This window comes from Triticum aestivum, chromosome 6B (genome assembly GCF_018294505.1).
Source record: "Triticum aestivum cultivar Chinese Spring chromosome 6B, IWGSC CS RefSeq v2.1, whole genome shotgun sequence".
In the NCBI taxonomy this organism is placed as follows: domain Eukaryota; kingdom Viridiplantae; phylum Streptophyta; class Magnoliopsida; order Poales; family Poaceae; genus Triticum; species Triticum aestivum.
In genome coordinates this window covers 553,482,459-553,501,848 of record NC_057810.1, presented here as the reverse complement: position 1 = coordinate 553,501,848, position 19,390 = coordinate 553,482,459, and the positions used below count along the sequence as shown (strand labels likewise).

Below are 19,390 nucleotides of genomic sequence, written 5' to 3'. Positions count from 1 at the left end.
CCCTCTCCCTCTGGTCCGAATTGGACTAGGAGGGGGGCGGCGCCCCCCTCTTTCCTTCCCCTCCTCTCCCCCTTCCTTCCCCTCCTAGTAGGAGTAGGAAAGGAGTCCTACTCCTACTAGGAGGAGGACTCCTCCTCCTGGCGCGCCCAACAAGGGTCGGCCGGCCTCCCCCCTCCCTCCTTTATATACGGGGGCAGGGGGCACCCCATAGACACACAAGTTGATCTACGGATCGTTCCTTAGCCGTGTGCGGTGCCCCCTTCCACCATATTCCACCTCGGTCATATCGTCGTGAAGCTTAGGCGAAGCCCTGCGTCGGTAGAACATCAACATCGTCACCACGCTGTCGTGCTGACGAAACTCATCTCCGGAGCTCGGCTGGATCGAAGGCCGGAGATCGTCATCGAGCTGAACATGTGCTGAACTCGGAGGCCCCGTACGTTCGGTGCTTGGGTCGGTCGGATCGTGAAGACGTACGACTACATCAACCGCGTTGTCATAACGCTTCCGCTTACGGTCTACGAGGGTACGTGGACGAACACTCTCCCCTCTCGTTGCTATGCCATCACCATGATCTTGCGTGTGCGTAGGAAATTTTTTGAAATTACTACGTTCCCCAACATATGCTACCACACAGTTTCTCATTCTACATGTCCTTACTCCAATAGTAAGAAAAATGAAAAGGAAAAATAGAGCTAATCTGCCATTGGAATGTCCTTATTCCTAAGTAATATTCAATGGAATGGTGCAATTGCACTGCAGTCTCATGGATTCACTATGCCGCTTCAACATCTCATTATCCTGCATCGATGGAAATGAGCATCAGCAAGGCATATAGATTTTATCAATAAATGGAGAGGAAGCATAATCTCAGATGATACAGGAGACACATGGACTAAGATTCTAATACAATGCGAATATGCACTATAAGTACACATATATTTCAGTTACAAAATGATATTTAGTTAAAAAGTGACAAATAACTGAATGAAACTCAAACTATATATTTCAGTTACAAAAAATATTTTAGCTTAGGAATGCAGTGTATAAATCAGACTAGATAGATAACACTAAGCTTAATTTTAAATGCAGTTTAAGTACTAGCACCTACCAACTAAATATAGATTTTCCTTAGTGCATTTGCACTCGGAAACTAATCCTAACGTATCAACATTTTGATCACCATTTTATCCCGTTGTGAATCCAAGGAAATCAACAGTTCTATAAGATATGGCTAGAAAACACTGGACATAACAGAAAGTAGCCACTTCTTTGTTGTGTGGAAAATTTCCCAAGATTACTTCACTATGGATTGGGTAAAGAATCAATAAGGACAGCACCCACGGTATAACTCTCACCTTCTTCTGGGTGAAGAAGAAGGTGGCCACCGGCTTGAAGTACTAGGTGACAGGCATTTCTTCAAACATGTTCCAGTGAAAGCCGGGATTTGGCGCCAATTGCCATAGTCGTCATGCGCCTGTCACAAGACAAAAAACGGAACTACCTTAAATCGCTATACGTTTGTTTCTCTTCCTCAAACTTGAACAAACAAAAAAATGTTTGGCTGAAACAGAGTAATCAGCTATATGTTTCTTTCCGCTCCTAAATTGCATAAGGAAATCTTCATCTATTATTTTACTCTAAGCTTACTAGCTACAACCTGTTGGATAGAAAAACACCTTCCACCATATGACTGTAGCTTGCCTAAATAACCTCAAAGTAGAAAATGCACGCTCGACACTTGTGGTACAAATTGTAAAATCAATGGTTTTGCCCTTAACCATTATTGTCTCTAAACAACACTTTTTATTCAGTACAAAATCTGTGACCTAATTAGAACTTGTTCCAATTAGTTAACATGAAAGAATCTACACTAAAAAGGCATAATCAAAGAGCTGGACTTCAGTATAGCAAGATTAAATTCCCAGTGGGGAGAGGGTGGGCAGACTGCTCATGTTGCTGACAGGCTAACTTGCACGCGACGCTAGCGGCGCCTATGCATAAGCACGGCCACGACGAGACATCGGCGGCCGAGGAGGCATCGACGGCGGGATTAAATGCAAAAGAAATGTTTATAAGGTGCTGATAACTCGTTACCAAGCAACCTGATAGCAAATTAATTCTTCTAAGCACCGAGAATAACAAAAAATTAGTATGTTGTTTGGTCCAATTGGTCAAGGCCCAAAATTAGTACGATGTTTGGTCCAATCTGTCAACTGGCCAGGATCGGAATGCACTATTGGTTTTGAGAGAGCAGAGCATGTGGCACCAAGGAATCATGCTCGCTAATCAATTTATAGATTCAAGCAAGCGGCTATGTAGTGAGACCTGCAAATGCCTCAGAGGGTGGAGAATTATATATCTCATGGCTAGAGAGAATTTGCAGCATCCACGCCTACAAACTAACAATCACAGGGATCACACGACCATGGAGCAAACAAACAAAGAATTCCACCGGTGGCTTCTCGCTTTGTTGGTTTTATGCACAATCTAGCACAGGGACCTTGCCATGCCGTTCCAAGGATTCGACCAGGCCAGGCTACCAAACAAACAACCCTTTATTTATGCGCAATTTTGCACGCCGTGCTCACGTAAAGAACCTGAGGTCCTCTCACACCACCCACCGCCACACGAATCAAAACAGCCACATGGAACGTGCTTCTTTGGAATCATATGGCACAATAATCTACAACTACGGGTGCCCAATGTTGTAATCTTGAGAAATCACCAACAAAGTTCAGGCAACAAAAGGCAAAGAATGGAACGAACCTGCGGGAGCTTGACGGTGGTGGAGGCGGCCACAATGCAGTAGCCGAGGAGCTTGGAGACGAGCGGGAGCAGGCATTCTTTCTCCGGGATCTTGGCGTCCGACAGCGCCGAGAGGACGCAGACGAAGTTAATGCCCAGGATCTCCAGCTCCGTCATCTTCAGATTCGCCAATCTCCAAATCATCCAATACAAAAATCAGAAGAAAACAAGGCAGAGGATGCTTCAGTCAGGAGGGCGAGGGGGGATGAGGGAGGAGGGAGTTTCCACATATCCTCACGTCGATCTGCACCGGCGCCATGGCTTCCTCAGCATGGATGGAGGCCACGGCGAGCGAGGGACTGGACCGGAGGTCGAGGGACGAATTTGTCACCGGAGAGGAGCTGGTTGCTGTCCAACTGGGCGAGCGGGACGGGGACGGTGCGGGGGCGCTTGCCGAAGCAGGCGGTGCGGCGCTTGTGGGCCTGCACGCAGGGGAGGCTGCAGGTGAGGCGGGAGCAGCCCGGGCACTGGTACTTCCACGGCTGCTCCCCGCACTCCTGGCACGGGGCACCCTTCTCCCCGCCGCCGCCAGAGCCGTAGGCGGCGGCAGCGCTGGGGGGCGGGCCTTGCGCGGGCGGCTCCCCCTCCATGGCGGGTTGGGACTTGGGAGAGGAGGAGAGGAGGTGGGAGCGGAGACGGGATTGGGGATCTAGATTGGGCGTTGACTTTTTTTTAGACATGGCGTGGGATGGTTCGTGGGGTGGGAGCAGATGCAGGTGGTAGCGTGGGGCTTATAACCCGCGCTACAACTATCGAAACCCACGCTACTACTACGGCTGGTCCCGGGAGGCATGGTGGAAATCACTTAGTAGTAGCGAGGGGTAAAAACCCGCGCTACTACTATCGGGTTATTAGTAGCGCGGTTTCCTCAAGCTCGCTACTGCTAATTAGCAGTAGCGTTTGTTTTTAAACCGCGCTGCTGCTAAGATTTTGTGTATAAGGTTTTCCCTAGTAGTGTTTGAAAGGAGTTTTTCAAAGAAAGACCTCGGTGAAGCTGCTTACACATTGAGCATCAAGATCTATATAGATAGATCAAGACGCTTGATAAGTTTTTTCAATGAGTACATACCTTGATAAGATTTTGAAGTAGTTCAAAATGGAACAGTCAAAGAAGGAGTTCTTGCCTGTGTTGCAAGGTGTGAAAGTGAGTAAGACTCAAATCCCGACCACGGCAGAAAATAGAAAGAGAATGAAAAGTCATTCCCTATGCCTCAGTCATAGGTTCTATAAAGTATGCTATGCTATGTACCAGACCTATTGTATACCTTGCTCTGAGTTTGGCAAAGGAATACAATTTTGATCTAATAGTAGATCATTGGACAGCAGTCAAGAATATCCTTAGTAAGGACTAAGGAAATATTTCTCGATAATGGAAGTGATAAAAGAGCTCGTCGTAAAAAGTTACAACGATGCAAGATTTTACACCGATCCAGATGACTCTAAGTCTCAATCTGGATACATATTGAAAGTGGGAGCAATTAGCTAGAGTAGCTCCGTGCAGAGCATTGTAGACATAGAATATTTGCAAAATACATACGGCTCTGAATGTGACAGACCCGTTGACTAAGCTTCTCTCATGAGCAAAACATGATCACACCTTAGTACTCTTTGGGTGTTAATCACATAACGATGTGAACTAGATTATTGACTCTAGTAAACCCTTTGGGTGTTGGTCACATGACGATGTGAACTATGGGTGTTAATCATATATAGATATGAATATTGATGTTAAATCACATGGTGATGTGAACTAGATTATTGACTCTAGTGCAAGTGGGAGACTGAAGGAAATATGCCCTAGAGGCAATAATAAAGTTCTTATTTATTTCCTTATTTCATGACAAATGTTTATTATTCATGTTAGAATTGTATTAACCGGAAACATGATACATGTGTGAATACATAGACCAACATAACGTCGCTAGTATGCCTCTACTTGACTAGCTCATTAATCAAAGATGGTTATGTTTCCTAACCATAGACATGTGTTGTCATTTGATTAACGGGATCACATCATTAGGAGAATGATGTGATTGACATGACCCATTCCGTTAGCCTAGCACTTGATCGTTTAGTATATTGCTATTGCTTTCTTCATGACTTATACATGTTCCTGTAACTATGACATTATGCAACTCCCATTTACCGAAGGAACACTTTGGGTGCTACCAAACGTCACAACGTAACTGAGTGATTATAAAGGAGTACTACAGGTGTCTCCAAAGGTACATGTTGGTTTGGCGTATTTCGAGATTAGGTTTTGTCACTCCGATTGTCGGAGAGGTATCTCTGGGCCCTCTCGGTAATGCACATCACTATAAGCCTTGCAAGCAATGTAGCTAATGAGTTAGTTACGGAATGATGCATTACGTAATGAGTAAAGAGACTTGCCGGTAACAAGATTGAACTAGGTATTGGATACCGATGATCGAATCTCGGGCAAGTAACATACCGATGACAAAGGGAACAACATATGTTGTTATCCGGTTTGACCGATAAAGTGTTGGAAATATGCCCTAGAGGCAATAATAAAAGTATTATTATATTTCATTGTTCATGATAATTGTCTTTTATTCATGCTATAACTGTATTATCCGGAAATCGTAATACACGTGTGAATACATAGACCACAGTATGTCCCTAGTGAGCCTCTAGTTGACTAGCTCGTTGTGATCAACAGATAGTCATGGTTTCCTGGCTATGGACATTAGATGTCGTTGATAACGGGATCACATCATTAGGAGAATGATGTGATGGACAAGACCCAATCCTAAGCATAGCACAAAGATCGTGTAGTTCGTTTGCTAGAGCTTTGCCAATGTCAAGTATCTCTTCCTTCGACCATGAGATCGTGTAACTCCTGGATATCGTAGGAGTGCTTTGGTGTATCAAACGTCACAACGTAACTGGGTGACTATAAAGGTGCACTACAGGTATCTCCGAAAGTATCTATTGTTTTATGCGGATCGAGACTGGGATTTGTCACTCCGTATGACGGAGAGGTATCTCTGGGCCCACTCGGTAATGCATCATCATAATGAGCTCAAGGTGACCAAGGTGTTGGCCACGGGATCATCCATTACGGTACGAGTAAAGTGACTTGCCGGTAACGAGACTGAACAAGGTATTGGGATACCGACGATCGAGTCTCGGGCAAGTAACGTACCGATTGACAAAGGGAATTGTATAAAGGGTTTGATCGAATCCTCGACATCGTGGTTCAACCGATGAAATCATCGAGGAGCATGTGGGAGCCAACATGGGTATCCAGACCCCGCTGTTGGTTATTGCCCGAGAGTGGTCTCGTTCATGTCTGCGTGTCTCTTGAACCCGTAGGGTCTACACACTTAAGGTTCGGTGACGCTAGGGTTGTTAGGAAGACTAGTATGTGACTACCGAATGTTGTTCGGAGTCCCGGATGAGATCCCGGACGTCACGAGAAGTTCCGGAATAGTCCGGAGGTGAAGTTTTATATATGGGAAGTTGTTATACAGACACCGGAAAGTTTCGGGGGCTTATCGGTATTGTACCGGGGCCACCGGAGGGGTTCCGGGGGTCCACCGGGAGGGGCCACCCCTCCCGGGGGGGCACATGGGGCCGCATGGGATAGCAGCCAGCCCCTGGTGGGTTGGGCGCGCCCCCCACCTTGGGCCCATGCGCCTAGGGTTGGGGGGGAAACCCTAAAGGGGGCGCCCCCCTTGCTTGGGGGGCAAGTCCCCCCACCCTGGCCGCCGCCCCCCCTCTAGATCCCATCTAGAGGGGCCGGCCCCCCCTTGTCCCTTCCCCTATAAATAGAGGGGTGAGGGGAGGGCTGCAGCACCACAAGCTAAGGCGCAGCCCCTCCCCTCCCCAACACCTCTCCTCCTCCGTACGTGCTTGGCGAAGCCCTGTCGGAGTACAGCTGCACCAACTACACCACGCCGTCGTGCTGCCGTTGGAGCAATCTTCCTCAACCTCTCCTTCCCCCTTGCTGGATCAAGAAGGAGGAGACGTCTCCCGTCCCGTACATGTGTTGAACGCGGAGGTGATGTCCGTTCAGCACTTGGACATCGGTGATCCGAATCACGTTCGAGTACGACTCCATCATCACCATCCCCTTGGCAAGCTTCCGCTCGTGATCTACAAGTGGTATGTAGATGCAAACTCTCTCCCTTGACTCGTTGCTTAGATGAACTCATAGATGGATCTTGGTGAAACCTTAAGGAAATTTTTTAATTTTCTGCAACGTTCCCCAACAGTGGTATCAGAGCTAGGTCTATGCGTAGTTCTCTTTGCACGAGTAGAACACAATTTTGTTGTGGGCGTGGATCTTGTCAACTTACTTGCCCCTACTAGTATTTTCTTGCTTCAACGGTATTGTGGGATCAAGCGGCCCGGACCAACCTTACACGTACGCTTACGTGAGACCGGTTCCACCGATTAACATGCACTAGTTGCATAAGGTGGCTAGCGGGTGTCTGTCTCTCCCACTTTAGTTGGAGCGGATTCGATGAAAAGGGCCCTTATGAAGGGTAAATAGAAGTTGACAAAATCACGTTGTGGTTATTTGTAGGTAAGAAAACGTTCTTGCTAGAACCCAATTGCAGCCACGTAAAAGATGCAACAACAATTAGAGGACGTCTAACTTGTTTTTGCAGCGATTGATCATGTGATATGATATGGCCAGAAGTTGTGATGAATGATGAATTGTGATGTATGAGATCATGTTCTTTGTAATAGGATTCACGACTTGCATGTCGATGAGTATGACAACCAGCAGGAGCCATAGGAGTTGTCTTTATTTTTGTATGACCTGCGTGTCATTGAAGAACGCCATGTAACTTACTTTACTTTATTGCTAAACGCGTTAGCCATAGAAGTAGAAGTAGTCGTTGGCGTGACAACTTCATGAAGACACGATGATGGAGATCATGATGATGGAGATCATGGTGTCAAGCCGGTGACAAGATGATCATGGTGCCCCGAAGATGGAGATCAATGGAGCTATATGATATTGGCCATATCATGTCACAACTATATAATTGCATGTGATGTTTATTATGTTTATGCATCTTGTTTACTTAGGACGACGGTAGTAAATAAGATGATCCCTTACAAAATTTCAAGAAGTGTTCTCCCCTAACTGTGCACCGTTGCTACAGTTCGTCGCTTCTAAGCACCACGTGATGATCGGGTGTGATGGATTCTTACGTTCACATACAACGGGTGTAAGACAGTTTTACACAGCGAAAACACTTAGGGTTAACTTGACGAGCCTAGCATGTGCAGACATGGCCTCAAAACACGGAGACCGAAAGGTCGAACACGAGTCGTATGGAAGATACGATCAACATGACAATGTTCACCGACGATGACTAGTCCGTCTCACGTGATGATCGGACACGGGCTAGTCGACTCGGATCGTGTAACACTTAGATGACTAGAGGGATGTCTAATCTAAGTGGGAGTTCATAATTTGATTAGAACTTAATTATCATGAACTTAGTCTAAAACCTTTGCAAATATGTCTTGTAGATCAAATGGCCAACGCTCATGTCAACATGAACTTCAACGCGTTCCTAGAGAAAACCAAGCTGAAAGATGATGGCAGCAACTATACGGACTGGGTCCGGAACCTGAGGATCATCCTCATAGCTGCCAGGAAACAATATGTCCTAGAAGGACCGCTAGGTGACGCTCCCGTCCCAAAGAACCAAGACATTATGAATGCTTGGCAAACTCGCGCTGATGATTACTCCCTCGTTCAGTGCGGCATGCTTTACAGCTTAGAACCGGGGCTCCAAAAGCGTTTTGAGCATCACGGAGCATATGAGATGTTCGAAGAGCTGAAACTAGTTTTTCAAGCTCACGCCCGGGTCGAGAGATATGATGTCTCCGACAAGTTCTACAGTTGTAAGATGGATAAAAACAGTTCTGTCAGTGAGCACATACTCCAGATGTCTGGGTTGCACAACCGTATGACCCAGCTAAATATTAACCTCCCTGATGAGGCAGTCATTGACAGAATCCTCCAGTCGCTCCCACCTAGCTACAAGAGCTTTGTGATGAACTACAACATGCAGGGGATGGAAAAGACCATTCCTGAAGTGTTCTCGATGCTGAAGTCAGCAGAGGCTGAAATCAAGAAAGAACATCAAGTGTTGATGGTCAATAAGACCACTAAGTTCAAGAAGGGCAAGGGTAAGAAAAACTTCAAGAAGGACGGCAAGGAGGTTGCCGCGCCTGGTAAGCCAGTTACCGGGAAGAAGTCAAAGAATGGACCCAAGCCTGAGACTGAGTGCTTTTATTGCAAGGGGAAGGGTCACTGGAAGCGGAACTGCCCCAAATACTTAGCGGATAAGAAGGCCGGCAACACCAAAGGTATATTTGATATACATGTAATTGATGTGTACCTTACCAGTACTCGTAGTAACTCCTAGGTATTTGATACCGGTGCCGTTGCTCATATTTGTAACTCACAGCAGGAGCTGCGGAATAAACGGAGACTGGCGAAGGACGAGGTGACGATGCGCGTCGGGAATGGTTCCAGAGTCGATGTGATCGCCGTCGGCACGCTGCCTCTACATTTACCTACGGGATTAGTTTTGAACCTTAATAATTGTTATTTAGTGCCAAGTTTGAGCATGAACATTGTATCTGGATCTCGTTTAATACGAGATGGCTACTCATTTAAGTCTGAGAATAATGGTTGTTCGATTTATATGAGAGATATGTTTTATGGTCATGCTCCGACGGTCAATGGTTTATTCTTAATGAATCTCGAGCGTAATATTACACATGTTCATAGTTTAGATGCCAAAAGATGTAAGGTTGATAACGATAGTCCCACATACTTGTGGCACTGCCGCCTTGGTCACATTGGTGTCAAGCGCATGAAGAAGCTCCATGCTGATGGACTTTTAGAGTCTCTTGATTATGAATCGTTTGACACATGCGAACCATGCCTCATGGGCAAAATGACCAAGACTCCGTTCTCCGGAACAATGGAGCGAGCAACCAACTTGTTGGAAATCATACATACCGATGTGTGCGGTCCAATGAGCGTTGAGGCTCGCGGAGGATATCGTTATGTTCTCACTCTCACTGATGACTTAAGTAGATATGGGTATGTCTACTTAATGAAACACAAGTCTGAGACCTTTGAAAAGTTCAAGGAATTTCAGAATGAGGTGGAGAATCAACGTGACCGAAAGATAAAGTTCCTACGATCAGATCGTGGAGGAGAATATTTAAGTCACGAATTTGGCATACACTTAAGGAAATGTGGAATCGTTTCACAACTCACGCCGCCTGGAACACCTCAGCGAAACAGTGTGTCCGAACGTCGTAATCGCACTCTATTGGATATGGTGCGGTCTATGATTTCTCTTATCGATTTACCGCTATCATTTTGGGGATACGCTCTAGAGACAGCTACATTCACTTTAAATAGGGCACCGTCTAAGTCCGTTGAGACGACACCGTATGAATTATGGTTTGGGAAGAAACCTAAGCTGTCGTGTCTAAAAGTTTGGGGATGCGATGCTTATGTCAAGAAACTTCAACCTGAAAAGCTCGAACCCAAGTCGGAAAATGCGTCTTCATAGGATACCCTAAGAAAACTGTCAGGTATACCTTCTACTTAAGATCCGAGGGCAAGATCTTTGTTGCCAAGAACGGATGCTTTCTGGAAAAAGAGTTTCTCTTGAAAGAAGTAAGTGGGAGGAAAGTAGAACTCGATGAAGTACTACCTCTCGAACGGGAAAGTGGTGCAGCTCAGGAAAATGTTCCTGTGATGCCCACACCAATCGAAGAGGAAAACAATGATGATGATCAAGGTACTTCGGATCAAGTAGCTACTGAACTTCGTAGGTCCACAAGGACACGTTCCGCACAAGAGTGGTACGGCAACCCTGTCCTGGAAATCATGTTGTTAGACAACGGTGAACCTTCGAACTATGAAGAAGCGATGGCGGGCCCAGATTCCAACAAATGGCTTGAAGCCATGAAATCCGAGATAAAATCCATGTATGAAAACAAAGTATGGACTTTGACAGACTTGCCCGATGATCGGCGAGCGATAGAAAACAAATGGATCTTTAAGAAGAAGACGGACGCGGATGGAAATGTTACCATCTATAAAGCTCGACTTGTCGCTAAGGGTTATCGGCAAGTTCAAGGGATTGACTACGACGAGACATTCTCTCCCGTAGCGAAGCTGAAGTCCATCCGAATCATGTTAGCAATTGCCGCATACTATGATTATGAGATATGGCAGATGGACGTCAAAACGGCATTCCTTAACGGGCATCTTAAGGAAGAACTGTATATGATGCAGCCGGAAGGTTTTGTCGATCCTAAGAACGCTAACAAAGTGTGCAAGCTCCAGCGATCCATTTATGGGCTGGTGCAAGCATCTCGGAGTTGGAATATTCGCTTTGATGGGATGATCAAAGCGTTTGGGTTTATGCAGACTTATGGAGAAGCCTGCGTTTACAAGAAAGTGAGTGGGAGCTCTGTAGCATTTCTCATATTATATGTAGATGACATACTCTTGATGGGAAATAATATAGAATTTCTGGACAACATTAAGGCCTACTTGAACAAATGTTTTTCAATGAAGGACCTTGGAGAAGTTGCTTATATATTAGGCATCAAGATCTATAGAGATAGATCGAGACGCCTCATAGGTCTTGCACAAAGCACATACCTTGATAAGATTTTGAAAAGGTTCAAAATGGATGAGTCCAAGAAAGGGTTCTTGCCTATGTTACAAGGTGTGAGATTGAGCTCGGCTCAGTCACCGACCACGGCAAAAGATAAAGAAGAGATGAGTGTCATCCCCTATGCTTCAGCCATAGGATTTATTATGTATGCCATGCTGTGTACCAGACCTGATGTAAACCTTGCCGTAAGTTTGGTAGCAAGATACCAGAGTAATCCCGGCAAGGAACACTGGACAGCGGTCAAGAATATCCTGAAGTACCTGAAAAGGACAAAGGACATGTTTCTCGTTTATGGAGGAGACGAAGAGCTCGTCGTAAAGGGTTACGTCGACGCTAGCTTTGACTCAGATCCGGATGACTGTAAGTCACAAACCGGATACGTGTATATGTTGAATGGTGGAGCAGTAAGCTGGTGCAGCTGCAAACAGAGCGTCGTGGCGGGATCTACGTGTGAAGCGGAGTACATGGCAGCCTCGGAGGCAGCACATGAAGCGATTTGGGTGAAGGAGTTCATCACCGACCTAGGAGTCATACCCAATGCGTCGGGGCCAATCAAACTCTTCTGTGACAACACTGGAGCTATTGCCCTTGCCAAGGAGCCCAGGTTTCACAAGAAGACCAGGCACATCAAGCGTTGTTTCAACTCCATCCGTGAAAATGTTCAAGATGGAGACATAGAACTTTGCAAAGTACATACGGATCTGAATGTCGCAGATCCGTTGACTAAACCTCTCTCGCGAGCAAAACATGATCAACACCAGAACTCTATGGGTGTTCGATTCATCACAATGTAACTAGATTGGTGACTCTAGTGCAAGTGGGAGACTGTTGGAAATATGCCCTAGAGGCAATAATAAAAGTATTATTATATTTCATTGTTCATGATAATTGTCTTTTATTCATGCTATAACTGTATTATCCGGAAATCGTAATACACGTGTGAATACATAGACCACAATATGTCCCTAGTGAGCCTCTAGTTGACTAGCTCGTTGTGATCAACAGATAGTCATGGTTTCCTGGCTATGGACATTAGATGTCGTTGATAACGGGATCACATCATTAGGAGAATGATGTGATGGACAAGACCCAATCCTAAGCATAGCACAAAGATCTTGTAGTTCATTTGCTAGAGCTTTGCCAATGTCAAGTATCTCTTCCTTCGACCATGAGATCGTGTAACTCCTGGATACCGTAGGAGTGCTTTGGGTGTATCAAATGTCACAACGTAACTGGGTGACTATAAAGGTGCACTACAGGTATCTCCGAAAGTATCTATTGTTTTATGCGGATCGAGACTGGGATTTGTCACTCCGTATGACGGAGAGGTATCTCTGGGCCCACTCGGTAATGCATCATCATAATGAGCTCAAGGTGACCAAGGTGTTGGCCACGGGATCATGCATTACGGTACGAGTAAAGTGACTTGCCGGTAACGAGACTGAACAAGGTATTGGGATACCGACGATCGAGTCTCGGGCAAGTAACGTACCGATTAACAAAGGGAATTGTATACAGGGTTTGATCGAATCCTCGACATCGTGGTTCAACCGATGAAATCATCGAGGAGCATGTGGGAGCCAACATGGGTATCCAGACCCCGCTGTTGGTTATTGCCCGAGAGTGGTCTCGGTCATGTCTGCGTGTCTCCCGAACCCGTAGGGTCTACACACTTAAGGTTCGGTGACGCTAGGGTTGTTAGGAAGACTAGTATGTGACTACCGAATGTTCTTCGGAGTCCCGGATGAGATCCCGGACGTCACGAGGAGTTCTGGAATAGTCCGGAGGTGAAGTTTTATATATGGGAAGTTGTTATACAGACACCGGAAAGTTTCGGGGGCTTATCGGTATTGTACCGAGGCCACCGGAGGGGTTCCGGGGGTCCACCGGGAGGGGCACCCCTCCCGGGGGGCCACATGGGGCCGCATGGGATAGCAGCCAGCCCCTGGTGGGCTGGGCGCGCCCCCCACCTTGGGCCCATGCGCCTAGGGTTGGGGGGAAACCCTAAAGGGGGCGCCCCCCTTGCTTGGGGGGCAAGTCCCCCCACCCTGGCCGCCGCCCCCCCTCTAGATCCCATCTAGAGGGGCCGGCCCCCCCTTGTCCCTTCCCCTATAAATAGAGGGGTGAGGGGAGGGCTGCAGCACCACAAGCTAAGGCGCAGCCCCTCCCCTCCCCAACACCTCTCCTCCTCCGTACGTGCTTGGCGAAGCCCTGTCGGAGTACTGCTGCACCAACTACACCACGCCGTCGCTCTGTCGTTGGAGCAATCTTCCTCAACCTCTCCTTCCCCCTTGCTGGATCAAGAAGGAGGAGACGTCTCCCGTCCCGTACGTGTGTTGAACGCGGAGGTGCTGTCCGTTCAACACTTGGACATCGGTGATCCGAATCACGTTCGAGTACGACTCCATCATCACCATCCCCTTGGCAAGCTTCCGCTCGTGATCTACAAGTGGTATGTAGATGCAAACTCTCTCCCTTGACTCGTTGCTTAGATGAACTCATAGATGGATCTTGGTGAAACCGTAGGAAAAATTTTAATTTTCTGCAATGTTCCCCAACATAAAGATCTTCGTAGAATATGTGGGAGCCAATATGAGCATCCAGGTTCCGCTATTGGTTATTGACCGGAAACGTGTCTCGGTCATGTCTACATTGTTCTCGAACCCGTAGGGTCTGCACGCTTAAGGTTTCGATGATAGTTATATTATGAGTTTATGAGTTTCGATGTACCTAAGGAGTTCGGAGTCCCGGATGAGATCGGGGACATGACGAGGAGTCTCGAAATGGTCGAGACGTAAAGATCGATATATTGGACGACTATATTCGGACTTCGGAAAGGTTCCGAGTGATTCGGGTATTTTTCGAGTACCGGAGAGTTACGGGAATTCGCCGGGGAGTATATGGGTCTTATTGTGCCATACGGGAATAGAGGAGAGAGGCCAAAAGGAAGGAGGCCTGCGCCCCCCTCTGGTCCGAATTGGACAAGGGGCGCAGCCCCCCTTTCCTTCTTCCTCTCCCCCTCTTTCCCCTTCTCCTACTCCAACAAGGAAGGAGGGAGTCCTACTCCCGGTAGGAGTAGGACTCCCCTTGGCGCGCCCCCTCCTAGGCCAGCCGCTACCTTCCCCCTTGCTCCTTTATATACGGGGGCAGGGGGCACCTCTAGGCACAACAACAATTGATCCCTTGGATCTCTTAGCCGTGTGCGGTGCCCCCCTCCACCATAGTCCACCTCGATAATATCGTAGCGGTGCTTAGGCGAAGCCCTGCGACGGTAGAACATCAAGATCGTCACCACACCGTCGTGCTGACGGAACTCTCCCTCGACACTCGGCTGGATCAGAGTTCGAGGGACGTCATCGAGCTGGACGTGTGCTAGAACTCGGAGGTGCCGTAGTTTCGGTGCTTGATCGGTCGGGCCGTGAAGACATACGACTACATCAACCGCGTTGTTCTAACGCTTCCGCTTTTGGTCTACGAGGGTACGTGGACACACTCTCCCCTCTCGTTGCTATGCATCACCATGATCTTGCGTGTGCGTAGGAATTTTTTTTGAAATTACTACGTTCCCCAACAGGGGGGTGTTGAACGTGACATATTTGTATTACTATTCCTATACTCTCTAGGCTTGTATAGTTGACTCCTAGAGATACGATAGGAGTAGTTTCCTTGTCACGCAAGACATCTCGTGTATATATTGTGACCAACTCCGAGGAATACAATTGAGTTGCATCCCATATTCTCTCTACATATTTGACGTCAGATAATGAGCGAAAGTCTTCAATTACATCGGATCCCGCAGATGCTCATGCTACCCTCCATAGGGAACGACTAAGAATGAAATAGTTAACCGCATAAAACCCCCTTAGAATGAACGCCGAATTTATTTCTAAATCTTGAACAAGTGGTTATATAGAGCACAACAAAACTTACTTTTTTGTCTTTTTAACCGTGACAACTATGTCAGCTACAACATGACAATCCGAGTTTTGTTTTTACACATTGCCAGTGCTATAGGATGACAAATTTTGTGTGTTATTGTTTTTAGATATAGCTACTATATTTGTATAGCATCACAACTCTTTTTTTCAAAAACATGGCATGGCAACTTTTCACATTGCCCCACAGCAATTTTCTATCTTGTAGAGTGACAATTCTTTATACTGTAGCATGGCAAATCTTTATCTTGCAGCATGTCAATTTTCTATATTGTAGGATGACAAATCTCTATCTTGTAGCATGTCAATTCCTTTTTTTTGTACCATGGTCCATGGCAATCCTCTTCCGACAGCATGGCAATTATTGAATAGTAGCATGACAATTCTTCTATGTCGCAAGCATGGCAATCCTTACACGCATGGCAACATGTCAATTTTTTTGTTGATAACATTGTCGTAGCATTGCAATTTTTGTTCGATAGCATGCAAGAGGGTCTTGAGGAGGGAAGAGGTTTTTTTAAGGAAACAATTTGTTCCCTCATGAGAGCCACCCAGAGCGCACACTCGTTTGCTTTGGTTACCCTTCAGGGGAACGTCAACTAGCTATTGGTGTCCTTTTTTCATACAATTCTAGAACAGGATCCGGTTCCACTATGAAAAAGTTACAAAACATAAACATGAAAAAAAACATCATGGTGCAGCTAAAGGCTGAACTTGCCGCCTCAGGAATGCAAAGTTTTCTACATAACGCGGAAGTATTGCATATTACATGGGGTGCAGATGCAGACCGACGCGTCTACACCATCCGCGTGGCCGAAAAATACACTAACCTTTGTTACTTTAATAATCACACTAGGCTTTATTTCATTACGCAGACGTTCGTGAAAGTCGTTGGCCTGCATGTCTACACGGGGGTATCTACACCCCATCCCAATTTCACACTCCAAAAAAAATAACCAACCTCACACAAAGTTGTTTAGATCATCTGCATCATCCCAACCATCAACTTAAAAGGCGTCATTAATCCAGCCTGTGGTGCCCTGTTCTTGGGCCATGGTATGCATATTACATTGGGGGTCATTGCATGTGATTCGTCAACGGTGGTGAAGAACATCTCTAGAAGTCAACGGTGGTGATATTACATTCTATTATGAATGTGGATGATCATGACATAGCTAAGAACTCTTTAGACTTAGATCCTAGCCGCCATGTGTGGCTCTTGGACTCCTCCGCCCCCCTCCCAAAAAAAGTTAAACAATGTTCTGATGGAGTAATAAATTTTGATGTTCCACTAAAAAAAATTGATATACATATTGCGTTGATTACCCAGGTTGCAAGTATTATCAGCCTGGCCCATTTTTGCGGAGAATGGAGCAAACCTGTTGAGGCGTGGTGACCCATTTTAGAACTTTTTGGAAGGTTCGCTCTGGCTGGGAACATTCCGGAAGGTTTCTGAAACCGTATTTTTTTCATTACTGAATTTTCTGGGTTTTTCGTTTTTCTTTTCTTTTGTATTGTTCATTAGAAAATTAAAATAAAATGTTCATTATTTGTTTCAAATTTCAAAAACTGTTCGCATTCAAAAATATTTTTTAAAAAAAGTTCATGTTCCCTAAAATGTTGGTATTTTCAAAATTATTTCAAATTTTGTTTAAAAAAGTTCACGTTTTCAAAAAAATCAAATTTATTTAAAATTCGTTTTAAAATGTTCCTCTCTTCAAAAAAATGTTCTCTCTTTAAAAAAACCTTGTTTTTCAAAATATGTTGAACCTATAAAAAAGGATTTGCAGATATTTTCTAAATTGATTAACAATTTTCAAATTTACAAAAATATTGAATCCATGAACTTTTTTTATTCGCATGAACCTTTTTAGTTCACAAACATTCTTTGGATTCACATTTTTTGAATTTGCAAAAAAAATCAAATTCATGAACTTGTTTTTGAATTCACGGACATATTTTTGAATCCAGGAACATTTTCTGAATTCGTGATCATTTTTTTTAAATTAACGAACACTTCTTAAATTTTTAGACTTCTTTCAAATCCATGAACATTTGTTTGATTGAAATAAAACTGATCAAAATATATCTTGGAGGAAATAAAAACCACGGACCTAAAAAACCAAGAAAAAAAGAAGAAGTGTGCGTTGCTTTTTTAGGGATAAAGCCACTTTATTGATCAAACTCCACAGAGTGGGATAGAAATCGGGTCATGTGGCTGGCCAAGTCACACATGACGCCCCTGAGCTAAACTAAGAGCATATTTTTTGAGGAAAAACTAAGGGTATATTTAGCTAAACTATGAGCTTCAAAATTAACCTCACGACTCTCAAAAACAAATTATAAGAGAACGTGCGTCTGCACCACCACGAAGAACGTCGTGGGCCTGGCCCATTTACCAGGCGTCTTATCGCGTGCTGGGCCTGGCCCATTTACCACGCCTGTGAGCGAGCGAGCGTGTACCCTTGTCCGCAAATCATGTTCGTGACGGCGGATCCTGCCGGCGCCGGCGACGGCGACCGATACCGTGGCGGCTGATCCTTCTGGAACATGCAGAGGAACCGGGGCCTCTCGGCCGCCTCGACCTCCACCAACTTGGTCCTCTCCACCACCACGAAGAACGAGGGCTACTCCATCTGGACCTCCGCGGGCGGCGAGTGGCGTCCCCGCCCCACGGATGCTCACGCCCCAGAGTACTACCACGACCTCGCCGAGTTCTACCTCGAGGCGGCACGCCGCCTCCCCATCGCCGAGGTCCCGTACCTCGCCGACTGCATCTCCATCAGCGGCGTCGCCGTAGGCCTCGCTGACCCCGTCACCAACATCGTCCTCACCACCATCAACGCTTTCGCCAAGAGACCGTCCTACGTCGTGCCCATAAAGCCAGATGACGCGCTAGAGAAAACAAGCAAGAAGTCCACCTTCGCCGTCGGCTCTCGCGACTCCCGCACCGGCTTCGTCGACTTCTTGCTGTGCTACTTCCGCAACCTCATAGAGGACCAGGCCGGGAAATGCCTCGACATGGCCGGCCACCACCTCTCCCTCGCCGTCTGTAGCCGGATGCTGCCAGGACCAAGACCGCTTTGCAGCAGGCCGCCAAGTGCTCCAACACCGACGGCCTCGTGCGGCTCATGACGTGGAGGTACCCTCGTCGCCTCCTCGACCCTGTCCTCGATGATTTGCGCGGGGGAAAACAGCTAACCGCCGACTGCATTTACAAGATATGTGACCTGCTGCGCTGTTCATGGCCGCCGGAGCCAACCCCTGCCCCAACTCCCGGCGTTTATCGGGACAACAGTGGGAACGTCAGCACAATCACCAAGATCAGAAAAGACGTTTTCGCCACAACCACCGTATCTAAAGACCTTGTCGCGATGACCACAATCACCTCAACTTGTCCGAGCAATGGTGACTGCACTCAAGACGATGGTGTCCATCTCTCAACTGAATTGGCCACAGACATATCCTCCAGTGTGAACAGCAGAGTCTGCTCCTGGCGGGAGAACCCCGATTTCCTCCCACTGTTGAAGATGTCGTGCACGACTTCTACATCCACGCGCTGGGCATACTGCCCAGTCATGCGTTACGGGACCGCCACCTCCTCCGTGCTGTCCTCACAGCCGGACATTGTTATGGCCCCTTGGACCCTGTGTCAAACATCATACTCAACTCTATCTGGTACGACACCGTTTTCCCACTCTCGGATGATGTTGTTGGGGAACGTTGCAGAAAATTAAAAATTTTCCTACGGTTTCACCAAGATCCATCTAGGAGTTCATCTAAGCAACGAGTCAAGGGAGAGAGTTTGCATCTACATACCACTTGTAGATCACGAGCGGAAGCTAGCCAAGGGGATGGTGATGATGGAGTCGTACTCGAACGTGATTCGGATCACCGATGTCCAAGTGCTGAACGGACAGCACCTCCGCGTTCAACACACGT

At 46.5% G+C, this 19,390-nt stretch overlaps 1 protein-coding gene across 3 annotated transcripts; it reads right to left on the bottom strand.

The window, feature by feature from the left end:
• Positions 1-583: 583 nt before the first annotated feature.
• Positions 584-3,532, bottom strand: LOC123134402 (mannose-P-dolichol utilization defect 1 protein homolog 2). 3 transcript variants are annotated; one of them, XM_044553662.1, is made up of 4 exons: positions 3,047-3,531; positions 2,770-2,941; positions 1,359-1,477; positions 584-801 (listed from the first exon to the last, which is right to left on the bottom strand). In XM_044553662.1, the coding sequence occupies exons 1-4, from the start codon at positions 3,079-3,081 to the stop codon at positions 786-788; spliced, it is 342 nt and encodes a 113-aa protein (XP_044409597.1). In that variant the 5' UTR covers positions 3,082-3,531; the 3' UTR covers positions 584-785. The 3 variants fall into 3 exon arrangements, with proteins under 3 accessions (XP_044409597.1, XP_044409598.1, XP_044409599.1); XM_044553663.1 differs by having other exon boundaries at positions 2,770-2,925; XM_044553664.1 differs by lacking the exon at positions 1,359-1,477 and having other exon boundaries at positions 3,047-3,532.
• Between the last annotated feature and the right edge of the window lie 15,858 nt (positions 3,533-19,390).